Source organism: Balaenoptera musculus, chromosome 15, assembly GCF_009873245.2.
Source record: "Balaenoptera musculus isolate JJ_BM4_2016_0621 chromosome 15, mBalMus1.pri.v3, whole genome shotgun sequence".
Lineage (NCBI taxonomy): Eukaryota > Metazoa > Chordata > Mammalia > Artiodactyla > Balaenopteridae > Balaenoptera > Balaenoptera musculus.
This window is the reverse complement of record NC_045799.1, coordinates 29573689-29591429: the sequence shown is the minus strand read 5'-3', so window position 1 is coordinate 29591429 and position 17741 is coordinate 29573689. Positions and strand designations below refer to the sequence as shown.

At 45.6% G+C, this 17741-nt stretch overlaps 1 protein-coding gene across 1 annotated transcript in view; it reads right to left on the bottom strand.

Moving 5' to 3' along the window:
• Nucleotides 1–10861: 10861 nt before the first annotated feature.
• The window catches only part of LOC118880960 (protein-glutamine gamma-glutamyltransferase E-like), a 41141-nt gene continuing 34261 nt past the window's right edge, over nt 10862–17741 (bottom strand). The window contains 3 exon segments of the mRNA XM_036825207.1: nt 10862–11507; nt 11884–12017; nt 15269–15426. Coding sequence (XP_036681102.1) covers nt 11360–11507; nt 11884–12017; nt 15269–15426 — 440 coding nt within the window. The 3' untranslated portion in view covers nt 10862–11359.

Genomic DNA, 17741 nt, shown 5'->3' with positions numbered 1-17741 from the left:
CAATGGAGAAAAGATAATCTTTTCAACAAAGGATTCTGAAACAACTGGACATCTACATGCAAAAAAAATGAACCTAGACACAGACTTTATACCATTCACAAAAATTAACTCAAAATGAAGTCACAGACCTAAATGTAAGATGCAAAACTCTAAAACTCCTAGAAGATAACATAAGGGAAAATCTAGATGACCCTGGGTTTGGCAATGAATTTATTTATTTTTACTTAAAAGAATTTTTTTTTGGCTGCACTGAGCGGGATGCAGGATCTTAGTTCCCCCACCAGGGATTGAACCCAGGCCCCCTGCAGTGCTGCAGTGGAAGCACGGAGTCCTAACCACTGGACTGCCAGGGAAGTCCCTGGCAATGACTTTTTATTTATTTATTTTTTTTTTTTTTTTTTTTTTTTAGAAATTTCATGTAATGCCTGAAACATTTATATTAACATATTTCCATACAAATAACCCAATGAAAGTTTAGTATTAGTTGTTTTGTTTGTTTTTTTATACTGCAGGTTCTTATTAGGCATCAGTTTCATACACATCAGTGTATACATGTCAATCCCAATTGCCCAATCCAGCACACCACCATCCCCACCTCACCGTAGTTTTCCCCCCTTGGTGTCCATATGACCATTCTCTACATTTGTGTCTCAACTTCTGCCCTGCAAACTGGCTCATCTGTACCATTTTTCTAGGTTCCGCATACATGCATTAATATACGATATTTGTTTTTCTCTTTCTGACTTACTTCACTCTGTATGACAGTCTCTAGATCCATCCATGTCTCAACAAATGACTCAATTTCGTTCCTTTTTATGGCTGAGTAATATTCCATTGTATATATGTACCACAACTTCTTTGTCCATTCGTCTGTTGATGGGCATTTAGGTTGCTTCCATGACCTGGCTATTGTAAATAGTGCTGCAATGAACATTGGGGTGCATGTGTCTTTTTTTTTTTTTTTCATGTGTCTTTTTGAATTATGGTTTCCTCTGGGTATATGCCCAGTAGTGGGATTGCTGGGTCATATGGTAATTCTATTTTTAGTTTTTTAAGGAACCTCCATACTGTTCTCCATAGTGGCTGTATCAATTTACATTCCCACCAACAGTGCAAGAGGGTTCCCTTTTCTCCACACCCTCTCCAGCATTTGTTGTTTGTAGATTTTCTGATGATGCCCATTCTAACAGGAGTGAGGTGATACCTCATTGTAGTTTTGATTTGCATTTCTCTAATAATTAGTGATGTTGAGCATCTTTTCATGTGCTTCGTGGCCATCTGTATGTCTTCTTTGGAGAAATGTCTATTTAGGTCTTCTGCCCATTTTTGGATTGGGGTGTTTGTTTCTTTGATATTGAGCTGAATGAGCTGTTTATATATTTTGGAGATTAATCCTTTGTCCGTTGATTCATTTGCAAATATTTTCTCCCATTCTGAGGGTTGTCTTTTCGTCTTGTTTATGGTTTCCTTTGCTGTGCAAAAGCTTTGAAGTTTCATTAGGTCCCATTTGTTTATTTTTGTTTTTATTTCCATTACTCTAGGAGGTGGATCAAAAAAGATCTTGCTGTGATTTATGTCAAAGAGTGTTCTTCCTATGTTTTCCTCTAAGAGTTTTATAGTGTCCAGTCTTATATTTAGGTCTCTAATCCATTTTGAGTTTATTTTTGTGTATGGTGTTAGGGAGTATTCTAATTTCATTCTTTTACATGTAGCTGTCCAGTTTTCCCAGCACCACTTATTGAAGAGACTGTCTTTTCTCCATTGTATATCTTTGCCTCCTTTGTCATAGATTAGTTGACCATAGGTGCGTGGGTTAATCTCTGGGCTTTCTATCTTGTTCCATTGATCTATGTTTCTGTTTTTGTGCCAGTACCATACTGTCTTGATTACTGTAGCTTTGTAGTATAGTCTGAAGTCTGGGAGTCTGATTCCTCCAGCTCCATTTTTTTCCCTCAAGACTGCTTTGGCTATTCGGGGTCTTTTGTGTCTCCATACAAATTTTAAGATGATTTGTTCTAGCTCCGTAAAAAATGCCATTGGTAATTTGATAGGGATTGCATTGAATCTGTAGATTGCTTTGGGTAGTATACTCATTTTCACAATGTTGATTCTTCCAATCCAAGAACATGGTATATCTCTCCATCTGTTGGTATCATCTTTAATTTCTTTCATCAGTGTCTTATAGTTTTCTGCATACAGGTCTTTCGTCTCCCTAGGTAGGTTTATTCCTAGGTATTTTATTCTTTTTGTTGCAATGGTAAATGGGAGTGTTTCCATAATTTCTCTTTCAGATTTTTCATCATTAGTGTATAGGAATGCAAGAGATTTCTGTGCATTAATTTTGTATCCTGCAACTTTACCATATTCATTAATCAGCTCTAGCAGTTTTCTGGTGGCAGTTTTAGGATTCTCTATGTATAGTATCATGTCATCCGCAAACAGTGACAGTTTTACTTCTTCTTTTCCAATTTGTATTCCTTTTATTTCTTTTTCTTCTCTGATTGCCGTGGCTAGGACTTCCAGAACTATGTTGAATAATAGTGGTGAGAGTGGACATCCTTGTCTCGTTCCTGATCTTAGAGGAAATGCTTTCAGTTTTTCACCATTGAGAATGATGTTTGCTGTGGGTTTGTCATATATGGCCTTTATTATGTTGAGGTAGGTTCCCTCTATGCCCACTTTCTGGAGAGTTTTTATCAGAAATGGGTGTTGAATTTTGTCAAAAGCTTTTTCTGCGTCTATTGAGATGATCATATGGTTTTTATTCTTCAATTTGTTAATATGGTGTATCACATTGATTGATTTGCGTATATTGAAGAATCCTTGCATCCCTGGGATAAATCCCACTTGATCGTGGTGTATGATCCTTTTAATGTGTTGCTGGATTCTGTTTGCTAGTATTTTGTTGAGGATTTTTGCATCTATATTCATCAGTGATATTGGTCTGTAATTTTCTTTTTTTGTAGTGTCTTTGTCTGGTTTTGGTATCAGGGTGATGGTGGCCTCATAGAATGAGTTTGGGAGTGTTCCTTCCTCTGCAATTTTTTGGAAGAGTTTGAGAAGGATGGGTGTTAGCTCTTCTCTAAATGTTTGATAGAATTCACCTGTGAAGCCATCTGGTCCTGGACTTTTGTTTGTTGGAAGATTTTTAATCACAGTTTCAATTTCATTACTTGTGATTGGTCTGTTCATATTTTCTGTTTCTTCCTGATTCAGTCTGGGAAGGTTATACCTTTCTAAGAATTTGTCCATTTCTTCCAGGTTGTCCATTTTATTGGCATAAAGTTGCTTGTAGTAGTCTCTTAGGATGCTTTGTATTTCTGTGGTGTCTGTTGTAACTTCTCCTTTTTCATTTCTGATTTTATTGATTTGAGTCCTCTCCCTCTTTTTCTTGATGAGTCTGGCTAATGGCTTATCAATTTTGTTTATCTTCTCAAAGAACCAACTTTTAGTTTTATTGATCTTTGCTATTGTTTTCTTTGTTTCTATTTCATTTATTTCTGCTCTGATCTTTATGATTTCTTTCCTTCTGCTAACTTTGGGTTTTGTTTGTTCTTCTTTCTCTAGTTTCTTTAGGTGTAAGGTTAGATTGTTTACTTGAGATTTTTCTTGTTTCTTTAGGTAGGCTTGTATAGCTATAAACTTCCCTCTTAGAACCGCTTTTGCTGCATCCCATAGGTTTTGGGTCGTCGTGTTTTCATTGTCATTTGTCTCTAGGTATTTTTTGATTTCCTCTTTGATTTCTTCAGTGATCTCTTGGTTATTTAGTAACGTATTGTTTAGCCTCCATGTGTTTGTCCTTTTTACGTTTTTTTCCCTGTAATTCATTTCTAATCTCATAGCGTTGTGGTCAGAAAAGATGCTTGATATGATTTCAATTTTCTTAAATTTACTGAGGCTTGATTTGTGACCCAAGATGTGATCTATCCTGGAGAATGTTCCGTGTGCACTTGAGAAGAACGTGTAATCTGCTGTTTTTGGATGGAATGTCCTATATATATCAATTAAATCTATCTGGTCTATTGTGTCATTTAAAGCTTCTGTTTCCTTATTTATTTTCATTTTGGATGATCTGTCCATTGGTGTAAGTGAGGTGTTAAAGTCCCCCACTATTATTGTGTTACTGTCGATTTCCTCTTTTATAGCTGTTAGCAGTTGCCTTATGTATTGAGGTGCTCCTATGTTGGGTGCATATATATTTATAATTGTTATATCTTCTTCTTGGATTGATCCCTGGATCATTATGTAGTGTCCTTCCTTGTCTCTTGTAACATTCTTTATTTTAAAGTCTATTTTATCTGATATGAGTATAGCTACTCCAGCTTTCTTTTGATTTCCATTTGCATGGAATATCTTTTTCCATCCCCTCACTTTCAGTCTGTATGTGTCCCTAGGTCTAAAGTGGGTCTCTTGTAGACAGCATATATATGGGTCTTGTTTTTGTATCCATTCAGCCAGTCTATGTCTTTTGGTTGGGGCATTTAATCCATTCACGTTTAAGGTAATTACCGATATGTATGTTCCTATGACCATTTTCTTAATTGTTTTGGATTTGTCTTTGTAGGTCCTTTTCTTCTCTTGTGTTTCCCACTTAGAGAAGTTCCTTTAGCATTTGTTGTAGAGCTGGTTTGGTGGTGCTGAATTCTCTTAGCTTTTGCTTGTCTGCAAAGCTTTTGATTTCTCCATCAAATCTAAATGAGATCCTTGCCGGGTAGAGTAATCTTGGTTGTAGGTTCTTCCCTTTCATCACTTTAAGTATATCATGCCACTCCCTTCTGGCTTGCAGAGTTTCTGCTGAGAAATCAGCTGTTAACCTTATGGGAGTTCCCTTGTATGTTATTTGTCGTTTTTCCCTTGCTGCTTTCAATAATTTTTCTTTGTCTTTAATTTTTGCCACTTTGATTACTATGTGTCTCGGCGTGTTTCTCCTTGGGTTTATTCTGTATGGGACTCTCTGCGCTTCCTGGACTTGGGTGGCTATTTCCTTTCCCATGTTAGGGAAGTTTTCGACTATAATCTCTTCAAATATTTTCTCTGGTCCTTTCTCTCTCTCTTCTCCTTCTGGGACCCCTATAATGCGAATGTTGTTGCGTTTAATGTTGTCCCAGAGGTCTCTTAGGCTGTCTTCATTTCTTTTCATTCTTTTTTCTTTAGTCTGTTCTGCAGCAGTGAATTCCACCATTCTGTCTTCCAGGTCACTTATCCGTTCTTCTGCCTCAGTTATTCTGCTATTGATTCCTTCTAGTGTAGTTTTCATTTCAGTTATTGTATTGGTGATCTCTGTTTGTTTGTTCTTTAATTCTTCTAGGTCTTTGTTAATCATTTCTTGCATCTTCTCAATCTTTGCCTCCATTCTTATTCCGAGGTCCTGGATCATCTTCACTATCATTATTCTGAATTCTTTTTCTGGAAGGTTGCCTATCTCCACTTCATTTAGTTGTTTTTCTGGGGTTTTTTCTTGTTCCTTCATCTGGTGCATAGCCCTCTGCCTTTTCATCTTCTCTATCTTTCTGTAACTGTGGTTTTTGGTCCACAGGCTGCAGGATCGTAGTTTTTCTTGCTTCTGTTGTCTGCCCTCTGGTGGTTGAGGCTATCTAAGAGGCTTGATGGGAGGCTCTGGTGGTGGGTAGAGCTGACTGTTGCTGTGGCGGTCAGAGCTCAGTAAAACCTTAATCCACTTGACTGTTGATGGGTGGGGCTGGGTTCCCTCCCTGTTGCTGTGGCGGTCAGAGCTCAGTAAAACCTTAATCCACTTGACTGTTGATGGGTGGGGCTGGGTTCCCTCCCTGTTGGTTGTTTTGCCTGAGGCAACCCAACACTGGAGCCTACCGGTGCTCTTTGGTGGGGTCAATGGCAGACTCTGGGAGGGCTCACGCCAAGGAGAACTTCCCAGAGCCTCTGCTGCCAGTGTCCTTATCCCCACGGTGAAACAGAGCCACCACTCGCCTCTGCAGGAGACCCCCCAACACCAGCAGGTAGGTCCGGTTCAGTCTCCCCCAGGGTCACTGCTCCTTCCCCTGGGTCCCGATGCACACATTACTTTGTGTGTGCCCTCCAAGAGTGGGGTCTCTGTTTCCCCCAGTCCTGTCAAAGTCCTGCAATCAATTCCCTCTAGGCTTCAAAGTCTGATTCTCTAGGAATTCCTCCTCCCGTTGCCGGACCCCCAGGTTGGGAAGCCTGACGTGGGGCTCAGAACCTTCACTCCAGTGGGTGGAATTCTGTGGTATAAGTGTTCGCCAGTCTGTGAGTCACCCACCCAGCAGTTATGGGATTTGATTTTACTCTGATTGCGCCCCTCCTACCATCTCACTGTGGCTTCTCCTCTGTCCTTGGACGCGGGGTATCCTCCTTGGTGAAGTCCAGGGTCTTCCTGTCAATGATTGTCCAGCAGCCAGTGGTGATTCTGGTGCTCTCGCAAGAGGGAGTGAGAGCACGTCCTTCTACTCCGCCATCTTGGTTAATCTCCTCCTGTATTCTGTTTTGTTATTCAGTTCCAGTGTCACGGTTTTTACATTCCCTCTATAAGTGATACCTTATGAGAAATGTCCTTTTCTGTGACGGCAATGACTTTTTAAATACAACACCAAAGGCATGATCCATGAAAGAATTAATAAGCTGGACTTCATCAAAATTACTAATTTCTCACCTACAAAAGACACTGTCAAGAGAATGAGAAGACAGCCACAGACTAGTAGAAAATATTTGCAAATGACATATCTAATAAAGGACTGTTATCCAAAATATACAAAGAACTCTTGAAGCCCAACAATAAGAAAACAAATAACCTGATTAAAATAAAGGCTAAAGACATTTAGCAGACACCTCACTAGAGAAGATATATAGATGACAAATATGCATATGAAAAGATACTCGACTTCATATGTCATCAGGGAAATGCAAATTAAAACAATGAGATACCATTACATATCTATCAGAATGGCCAAAATCCAGAACACTACCAATACCAAATGCTGATGTGGATGTGGAACAATAGGAACTCTCATTCATTGCTGGTGGAAATGCATAATGCTACTTTGGAAGAGAATTTGGCAGTCTCTTATAAAACTAAGTATACTGTTATTACATGATCCAGCAATTGGGCTCCTTGCTATCTGCTCAAAGGAGTTGAAAACTTATGTCCACACAAAACTCTGCCCATGGATGTTTATAGAAACTACTGATAATTGCCATAATTTGGAAGCATCCAAGATGTCCTTCAGTGGGTGAATGGATAAACAAACTGTGGCACATCTAGACAAAGGAATATTATTCAGAAATAAACTATCAAGTCATGAAAAGACATAGAGGAAACTTAAATGCATATTACTAAGTGAAAGAAGCCTGGCTGACAAAACTACTTACTGTATGATTTCAACTATGTGGCATTCTGGAAAAGGCAAAACTATGGAGACAGGAAGAGGATCAGTGGTTGCCAGGTGTTAGAGGAGAAGGAGGGTACTATAATGGTGGATACATGTTATTATAAAGTTATCCAAACCCATAGAATGTACAACACCAAGAGTGAACCCTAATGGAAAACTATGAACCTTGGGTGATAATGATGTGTCAATATAGGGTCATCAATTGTAACAAATGTACTATAGGCTCATCAATTGTAACAAGTATACTATTCTAGTAGGGATATTGATAATGGGGGAGGCTATGCGTATGTGGGGGCAGGGGATATATGAGAAATATCTGTGCCTTCTGTTCAATTTTGCCGTGAATCTAAAACTACTCTAAGGAATAAACTCCATTTAAAAAGAAAGTTAAAAGGACAAAAATAAGAATAACAATGATTATCACTCAAGAATGCTATATAGGATTCAGTAAGATAATGGACATGAAACATTGAGCACAATATCTGGCACATAGTAGGCATTCAATAAAATTTAAAAAATCCTTAGAACAGTGACTTACAGATTTTACACTCTCAATGAATGTTAGATATTATAATTTTTTAGTACTTCCAATTAGTCACTTCATTCATTCATTTGTTTGTTCAACTACAATCTCATTCACCTCTTTGGTCTTTAATGAATATCTATGGGTACTTAATCTACACCAGACACTGCTAAGTGTGGAGGGCTAAAGGAAACCTGGTTCTTGCCCATGACAAGTACATAGTCTAAGATGGGGAGAGGGATGTACAAAGGCCCAGATGACTTTAAGCCAAAGTGGTCTAAAAAGACGTGTGCACAGTGAAGGGAATTGTAGATGAAGGAGGGGTCAACTGTGTATGGGTGCAGCAAGGCGGGGAGGGATACGGAGAAGGTTTCTCAGAAGACGGGACATTTCACTGGAAAGGGCAAGGATGTATGCATGGAAATGGAGAAAACTGGTTCCTTTGCTGTATAACAAACCACAGGAAAACATAGCGACAACAACCACCCGCTCTGTGGCTTGTTAGGCTCCTGGACAGTTTCTGCTGGTCTTCACTCCAAATTCAATTTCTTTAACAGATATGGGGAATATCTACTTTTCTTGAATGAATTTTGATAGTCTGTGTCTTTGAAGGAATTCATTTTATCTAAGTTGCCTGATTTATTGGCATAACATTGTTCATAATATTCCTTTACTTCCTTTAAAATAGCTGCAGGTGCTTTCATTACTGATATTTGTAATTTGTGTATTTTTTATTTTTTTCCCAATCAGTTTGGCTAGAGATATATCAGTGTTTTTCATTTCAAACAACCCACTTTTAGATTCATTGGCCAACGGGATGTTTGCAGAAGTGAAATGCATAATTTCAACTTCTGACTTTCAGATTGGGAAGGAGGGTGCCCATCTATTCCCCTTTTCTTCCTTCCTGCTGGATGGCCTGTGGGCTTTTGCCTTGAGCTGGAAGAACCACCTGGAATTGATAGGTGGAAGCTATGTGTGGAGGACGACAGCATTGTAAGACAAGAAAACCTGCATCCCTGAGCTGCTTCCCTTGGCTCTTATATGAGAGAAATTAATGCCCATTCTGTTTAGGACCCTGGCAGTTTGGGTTTCCCTGCTATGGCTGCTGAGCATATATCCTAAACCAATAGAGCAAGGTCACCTAATTCTGGGGTTCAGCTAGCAGGCCGACTGCATCTCACACGTTGCTACAACCTCTAACTTCTGTTCTACCAGAAATAAATGGGGCGCTGTGGCCTCTGCCTGCTATTCCTTTGTTTTATTGATAAAATCCTTCAGAACCCAAGTGGGGGGGAGGGGTGTTTAGACATAGCTCTAAGACACATGTGCTTGGGGTTGGTTACAAACTCCCCATGGATTTTTAATGACACACCTTAGGAGACTCCTTTGAGGATGGAAACCCAAAGGCAGGGATCACGCTCTTGTTGGTTTTTAATCTCTCTGGACAGAGCCTGGCAGAAAGCAGGCACTCAGGAGATGCTTGCTGACAGGGCTGATGCTTGAGGGATTTAAGGTCTGGGGCAGGCCTCATGTGGATGGGAGGAAATGGAAACTTCTGGATTTCCTTTTTTCTAATAGAAACCAGAGCAGAAGTCTGCCTATTTCACCCTGCCCCTTCTCACTGGGGACTGGTACCTATCTCCAGGCCAAATCAAGGGGCATTTGAGAGAGTGGCAAGGCTCCAAGAGGAGAGACGAGCTTCCCCCTCCGCAGCTGGGGGCCTGCTGTCCTGCAGAGACTGGGAGGCCCAGCTGCGTTCAGACACCAGAACTGGGCCCTGGTGAGAGTTCCTTGACACCAGGAGAAAATATGGACACAGGTTCTGGTGCTGACTGCCCACCTGGGGCACTTGGAGGTGGGAAGCTGACGCTGGACCAGCTTGAGATGTAGAAGGGGGAGAGGAGGCGGCTGCGGCAGGGCAGTGGAGCCCATGAAAGGGAACTGGGCTCAAGCCATCACGATAGGACCACTACTTCCAGGGCGGTTAGCGGTAGGGGAGAACCTCCAGAGGCCGAGTCTGAGGGGCACGTTGACCATGTTGGAGACACTCAACGCAGAAAGCCTGCATTTACACGCCAGCCACGCGGCGGGCTTCCGTGGCCAGGCTGCATCAACACCAGTGAAGTAGAACTTTGTCATTTTTCTCCTAATTTCCTCTCTCCCTTCTCCAACTCTGATGGATCAAGCAATAAGAGGGGAAGGAGGAAGGAAGAGGGCGCATGCACAGTGCCTCCTTCTGCAAGCCCAGGTCAGGCCTGAGCTGAGCATAGGGCAGAAGCTTTGAGCTGGATGTGAGGCTGAAGCTTCTGTGTAGATTGGACTGGTTCCTTATATCCGAACAGGGAGGTGTGATTGCCAAAATGGGGTTAGTCAGCACCAGTGACGGAAAGCTCTGGGATCTGCTTGGGGTTATTTCAAGGGGCAAAGACTGAGGAACCCTGAGAGCATGTGTGAAGGCAGAGACGGTTCCGGTGGAGTTAGCAGGGCTCTGGCTGCAAGAGGAGGAGTGTGGCACAAGTTGGGGCGAGTCCAGGGTGAGCAGAGGTTGGGCCACCACCCACACCTGCTCTGTGAAAGAGTTCCAGTGAAGATTTTGAAGTCCCTTCTCACTCTGACGCCTGTAGAGACCCTGGAAGAGTTTGCCTGGCTACACAGAGAGTGCCCAAAGCCTGCCTGGGCAAGGCGCTCCCTCCAAGGTGCTCCCTGCCTGCTCCAAGGCAGCCAATCTATTTTTGGACATCATCTTAGAGAGGTTTCCTAAACTGATTTGAAACGTCTCCCTAGTTTTGCATTTGGAGCCACACGGAACAACCCCACTCCTCTTGGACACTGGAACATAGAGACCACGGCCTCCCCAAGGCCATCTGTCCTCCAGAAGGACATGGCCCCAGCCCCCCTCTCTCCTTCTCCACCACCTTAGTTGAAGCAGCAGTCCTGTAAATTCAGTGCTGTGTGATAGCGCTCTTTTTAACATTTATTTTGAGGGTGCGGTTGTGAGTGTTACAACAGATGGCTAACTGTCATCCCCCCACCTCCACAGTGGCCTAAGAGAGAAGCAGGAATGTGCCAACTGCAGGCTGGGGATCAGCAAACAGTCCAGACCATCTTCTCCCCCCATAGCCATTTGGAGAGCCGCTGGGTCAGGTGCCACTCCGTGCCCACAGCATTGAGGGTATAAGGGCTGAGCAGGGTCATGGAGCTCACAGAGTGGGCAGTGTTGAGGAGAAGCTTGAGGAACATGCAAAAGTGATCAAGTCGTGGGCCAGGGTGAAACCAGCCCAGCCTGGGAACACGGGAGGGGTGTGTGCTGGAGGCTGGAAGTCCGAGTCCAGGCTGCCTTGGGGGACGGAGTGAGTTTCCCAGGCTGGACAGTGTGTGTGGGCAGGGGACTCACTCCACAGGTGAGCCCTGCCCGCTCCGTGTTCCCAAGTTTGTATGGGGCCCCCTGGGCCCTTCACTTGTTCACTTTGACGGACAGCATGCCCTTGATCGCGGGGAACTTGTTGCAGGAGAAGTTGGCGAGGAGCTGCTTGGTGCCACTCCGGGTGGGCAGGATCTCAAAATCCACATGGGACTGCTGCCTGGGTTGCAGGGTTGGCATGCTGATGGGGAAAGGCAGGAGTCAGCATAAGGCCTCAAGTCCTGCTCTGGTCAAGGTCACTGCTCCTTCAACTCCCTCTAGCTGCCACCCTGGGTCATCAAGCCCCTTCAGCTCTGGGACCCCTCAGCAGGGGAAGGCACGGTGGGTGGATCCCATGATCTCCCAAATATGAGGACCAGTTCCAAGCTCTGGTGACCTGGACTTCCCTTGAGTTCAAGTTTGGTGAACCCCCAAGCCAAATGCAAACGTATATCCTTATGGGCAGATTCCCAAGTTCAGAGGCTAGAGGAGTTGTGTCTGCCCTGCCCCGGGCTCTGGGGAGGGCTCCTCTGCCCCCCTCCCACCATCCCACACTGGGCCCTCAGCCTGGGACTCACTCGATCTTGAGGCTGTCCAGCAGCAGGCCGCTCCCCTCCACCATCAGCTTGCAGTCCGTCACCAGCTCATCCAGCGGGTTGGAGAAGAGTACCTTCACGGTCACAGGCTTTTGCACCTGGGCCTGGTCCAGCACCTGTGGGGAGAGGGGTTGACAGAGTCAGGGCTGGGCTGTTCATTTCATCTGCCCTTGATGAGAGCCGACGGGGCTGTGCCGGAGACTTGGTGATGGGGAGGATGTTGCTGAGGACAAAGGAAGGCAGGATAACGATCCTTAGGAGGTTTAGTCCTCCTAAGTTCCAGCGACATCCATGCAGGGGGTTCCTAGGAAATTGCTGTCATCCCCAGGATACAGACAGGACACCCAGGCGTGGAGGAGAGGCAGCACATCACAGCGGCTGAGAGGGCTTAAATTCCCAGCTGGGTTCACGGGCCCTTTCTCAGTTCATCTCGGGAAGGGCAGTCCCCATTTCCGAGGACATGCCACATGTGGTCTGCACAGGGTCCTTGATCAGGGCCTGGAGAAACCTAGGTTTCTGGTCAGAGAAGCACCCTGGACTATTTGTTTGCTCCCAAAGATGAAAGCTTGTGCTCCTGCTGAAAAGCCGCCAAGCCTGGGCAGATATGTCATCTCCCTGGGCCTTGACTCCCTCCCTGATAAAGAGGGCTGATCCCTCCCCGCCTCCCTCCCTGGGCTACAAGGGGCCAAATGAGATCATGGATGCAGAAGAAAGCGCTTTGGAAACAGAAACCGGAACTGGGTGACTGGTGGATTTCTTTTCTTCTGTTGAGGATCCTTAGAGGCCGCTGCTTTTTGTTCATTTTGTTTTTTGTTTTTTTTTTCTTGCCACCAATTCTCACTGCAACCATTTTACATCTTCTTGCTAGACCCTGCAATGCCTGACAATAATTTGTGCATAATTGAAACATTTTAGAGACCATGATCTATACCATAATTTCTCCCATGGAACTCATTTAAGAGTATGACATGATTTGAAGAGTGAAGCATAACTTTATACCATTGGGACACAAGAGTACATAAACGGTGCCATATTTTTCACACTGATATTCAATTTGAGATTTTCGTGTATTTGTTTTCCTTTCTTTATTGCTGCTTACCACCCTGTCCTATTGACCTAAATCTGTGCATGCACCCAAAGAAGACGATAAGAGCCACCAGAGGACTGTGTCTGATTGTCAGTAGGTCATGGGCCAATGTGAAGGACATCACCCTTTGGAACAAAGTTCAGATTGTATGGTCTGGTTCTAAAGTCCTCAATGCCTACTCCCAATCAGCATCAAGTAAGATAATAGAATTTTACCCAAATTATTATCTTTTCATACAGATCACCCACGTACCCTGCTCTGAGTGAGCTATGCATTGAGTCATTCAATCAAGATGAGATTGTCTTGATTCTCTGAAGGCTGAAGTAAGGGGAGGTTGCGTTAAGAGCGAATTCACACAAAGATGCCCAAAAGAAGAAAGAGCAGATGTCCTTTAAAAAGATTAAATAAGAAAGTTTTTGATGGAATATTTCCAGGCTGTGTGTGTTCTGATTTCCTTTTAAAAGATGTTACACTCTCTTGAAAGACAAAGTTGATTTGATATGGAAGTCTAAAAGATGTAGAGTAAAAGTATTGAATTAAAGAGAAAGCTATAAGCAGGTTTGAGGATATTGGATAAGGGAATATAATGGGGGAAAAACTATCTTCATTTAAACACTGATAATTTTTATGCAGAATGTTTCATTTCGCAGCCTGAGGAGTGGGAAATGACACTTGCTGCCTGTCATTCTACAGGGATGGGGTGCATTTCTTGGAAACGTCCTGGGAAGCAGGAGAAGCTCAGGGGACAATCATGGATTGAGGATGAAAACTCGGTGGGCAGGAAAGAAGGCGAGCCTGGAGCCCAGAAGCTCTGTTCTAGTCCTTCCCAATGGGGGGGCTGTTTCTGTTTCACAACCACAGTGATGGGCCCACAACAGGGGTGGCACCCCCTCCCTAGCCCTGGAGGTGATGGACCACCCCCCTCCCCCCATTCTGAAGCACAGTCTAGACTAACCAGGACAATGAAAGAGCTGAATTGCAGGCTAGCTGCATGGAGCAGGTGCCTTGGGTCCCCCTGCCCTCTGTCTGACATCAGGAACCTCTGAAGCTGGGGTGTAGCTTAGGGAGGGTGGGACTAGGGCAGCCACAAGTACTCTAGATATCTGGGGCTAGGGGGGCTAGGGAGGCTAGTGGCACCGCGATGGAAAAAAAAAAGGCAATCTCTGTCTAGACCGCTGGCACAGATGGTACAGCAGACTCGGGAGGAGCCTGACCCATGAAGCTCTCTATGGGATCCCATGGGAAGATCCCATCTTCCTGACCCATTTGTCTGCCTGTCCTTCCCTGCCAGGCTCTCACCCCTCAGGTTTGTGCTGTCTGGCTCTGGCAGTCTCCACACTGGGCTGGGGTTGGCGTGGGTAGGGACAGGCTTGGAGTCAGCCAAATACTTCCAGCCCCAGTGCTAAGGAAGGAACAGAGTGGCCCCAAGTGCCTCCCGCCGACCTGCAAGCCCCCACATGCCTGGGCTCCTGAGAGGGAGCCTGGGAGCAGAGCCTGCAGCCAAAAAATGAGGTATCCTCATTCTCAACCACTGGGAAGATGCTGTTGCTGGCTCTGGATGTGCTGGATGCCCTGGAAAGGGCCTGAGGTCTAGCCCTGGCTCTGGCAGTAACTGGAAATTCCCTTCTCCTCTCTGGGCCTCAGTTTACTGATATGTGAAATGGCAGGACATGGGAGCTCGAGACTCGGTCTCTAAGAGTCCACAATTCTGTAACTCTGGGGTCTAGAGTCGGGAGATGCACGTGAGTTATGCCCATTTCTGATTTGCTCTACAAATGTGTCCGGGGGCTGAACTGTGGGTTTCCTGCAGTCAGGACCCACCCCTTGTGGCCCCCTGTGATTCCCAAGCCTGGCACAGCCCAGGACACAGCAGATGTCCAGCAGTGAGCTGAAGAGCCCCTCTGGCCACTTCTCAGCTGGCATTGCCAGTGGGTCTAGAGCTGCAACCAAAGAAGCCACAGGGCAACGTGCCTGTGGATATTGCCAGACAGGGAGCAAGGATGCTGCTTTTTTTTTGCCTCGTCACACAGCTTGCAGGATCTTAGTTCCCTGACCAGGAATTGAACCCGCGCCCCCTGCAGCAAAAGCTCTGAGTCCTAACCACTGGACCGCTAGGGAAGTCCCAAGGACGCTACTCTGAGTGGAACTCTTGGCTGATCCATTTGGCAGAGGCTGGAGCTGAGCTGGGCCCGGTCCTCGGCCTGACAGCAGGGAAGGGCCTTCTTTGTGGTCTGGGAGGGCTGGGCTGGCTGGAGAAGCACCCCTTCAGCACCCCTTTACCTCCAGGGTCAGGGTGGGGTTGTCCAGGATGATGTCCCTCTCCACCACCAGCTCAGTCTCGTCGGTGACCTGGCACATGGCTGTGGCCCGGATCACGTTGTCTGCCTTCAGGTACTTCTCATACAGAGCATATGCGATCTTTACAGGATGCTGTATTTCTGGAAGGAGAAGTCAGGCAGCAGAGTGAGAGGGAGTGGGATCGAAACCTTAAAAGCTGATGCCAAGCCAAGTCGATGTGGGCTGGCTGGGAACATCTGGAGCCCAGGCTTGCCTGAGCCCTCCCTGCCAGGCCCTGTGGGAAACATCTGTCTGCTCTGTGCAGGCTGCAGAGCAGGGGCCAGGGGGAGCCCAGGGCTCTGGCTGGATGGGCTCATAGGGGCTGAAGCCTCCTCCCTGTCCTGGAAAATATCGGAGGGCAAGTTTCCTTCTAAGGGGCAGGGGAAGAATACGAGGACTAACTCACTGCCCAATGATGAAACCAGTAATGATGACAACACAATAATAACTAACGAGGGAAGCCAGGGCTAAATAAGCGCTTGGGTCCTCCCCTGTCATCCAGTAGCCTGGGATTCTATGGCAACAGCATCTGAACCATCTCCCCACTTCTGGTCTCCCCTGCTTCCAATACATCCCCACACACCAGAAGATAGGCTTTAGAAGCACTTTCCCCCCCAAATCATGTCACTCTTCTTCCATGTCACTTCAAAAATCTTCCATGGCCCCTCGCTGCCTCAGGAATAAAGTTCAGACCCCTCAGTATGGCCCTTCGTGACTCTCTCCCTCAAAAGAACGTTCTCTCCCATGCTTCTCATTGTCCTTTTGACAAAATAGGTACCTTATCACTTCCAAGCTTTGACTCACAAGGTCCCCTCAGATGCAAAGGCCTTCCCCAGCTTTCCTCCCTTTATCTGGCTCCTCCCCAAGCTTCAAGGCCCCTCTCTGACTCGCAGGGCAGGCAGCGAGGGTCCTCCCCTTCCAATGGGTGCAGGGCACTCCCCCCTCCCTTATGCAGTCGTGTTGGGTGGTCTGGGGGGGCCCCCGCATCCACAGGGTCATACACCCCTTGAGGAAAGTCTGTGAGGGAGGTGCTGTCTCTGCTTTTAGCCCTGGAGGGATTTACCTAGCCTGCCCCAAATGTGGAGACACAGGCCCTTGCATCACCTGGTCCAGCCCTCTTGGACAGTGAACCCTGAGGCGCAGAAAAGGAGGGGGACTTTACAGCATCGCCCAGAAAGTAGGTTAGGATGTCAGGCCTCCAGGACCACTTCACTTGCCTCCTCCCTCCCCTTCCCATTTCACTCTGCTGCCTCTTGCAGAAGTACGGCTTTTTAAAAACCATTTACCTCACGTAAATTATTTTCGGTCTACAGAAATAGCTCTTCCCTTGAGCTTTGAAGGTAAGTAATAGCCAGGCAGTTGCTCTTGGTATGGGGAAGATTTCTGCTAAATTCTGCCAGAAGAGAGGTTGCTAGGGATGCTGCTTTCTGACAGGTGTAATACAGAGGTGTTACCGTTTCTCTGCAGGCAGAATTCTTTCAAGATGGGCTGTGTAATTAATCAGTTTTTATTAGTTCCTTATGTGAAGCAAATAGCCACCCCACCCTTGTTAATCTGCTTTGTATAAGTCCAGACTTTTCATAACAGCTTGAAGGATTTTGCCAATGTGGGCACACCTGCATTCTAATCCTTCCACAGCCCCAGACTCTCTCTCCTCTACTTTGGTCCCCTCCCGTCTATCCTACCCAGGAGTACAGAGTCACGGTTCCTCCCAGAGGCTCAGACCTCCGAGAAAACCTATCACTGTCGCTGGGAATCAAGAAATTCCACCCACCCATTGGCAGCTGTGGGGGAACATTGGAGAGGGTTCAAGGCCTTGTGGTATATTGCAACCCTTCTAGGGTCAAACCCAGAGAGTGATTCATTGTGGGGTGGGGAGGGGTGGGGTAGGGTGGCAGCTGGTATGGGGGAGGGGTGGCAGCAATAAAACCTAGAAAATGGGTGGTGGCACTGGATTTAGCATTAGGAAATCTAGGACCAAGACTTGGCATTGCCACCTACTAGCTATGACACAATCTCTTAAGCGAGTCACAATCTCTCCAAGCCTCAGTTTCCACCTCTGTAAAAGGGAATACTGAAATCTGTCCTTTTAGAAGGTCAAATGTGATAGTACATACGAATATATAAGGAAGTACTCTGCACACTGGACAAAGTGGTATGTACCTGTAAGGGGTATTTGCAGTGTGTCTATTAACTGCCAAAGCCTCCCTCCTTCCTCCCCCGGGGCATAAAAGGATTTTGGTTGGCACCACACTGACTTGCACTGTTCACCATAATAGCAGCCTCCAAAACTTCAAAACCCCAGGCTTAACCACAGAGGCCACGTGCTGTTCCTTCCTTAATCAGTTGACTCGGTTCCAATAGGAACTCTCCAATCCCAAGAGAATACCAGCTACCTTGGGTGCATGGTACCCCA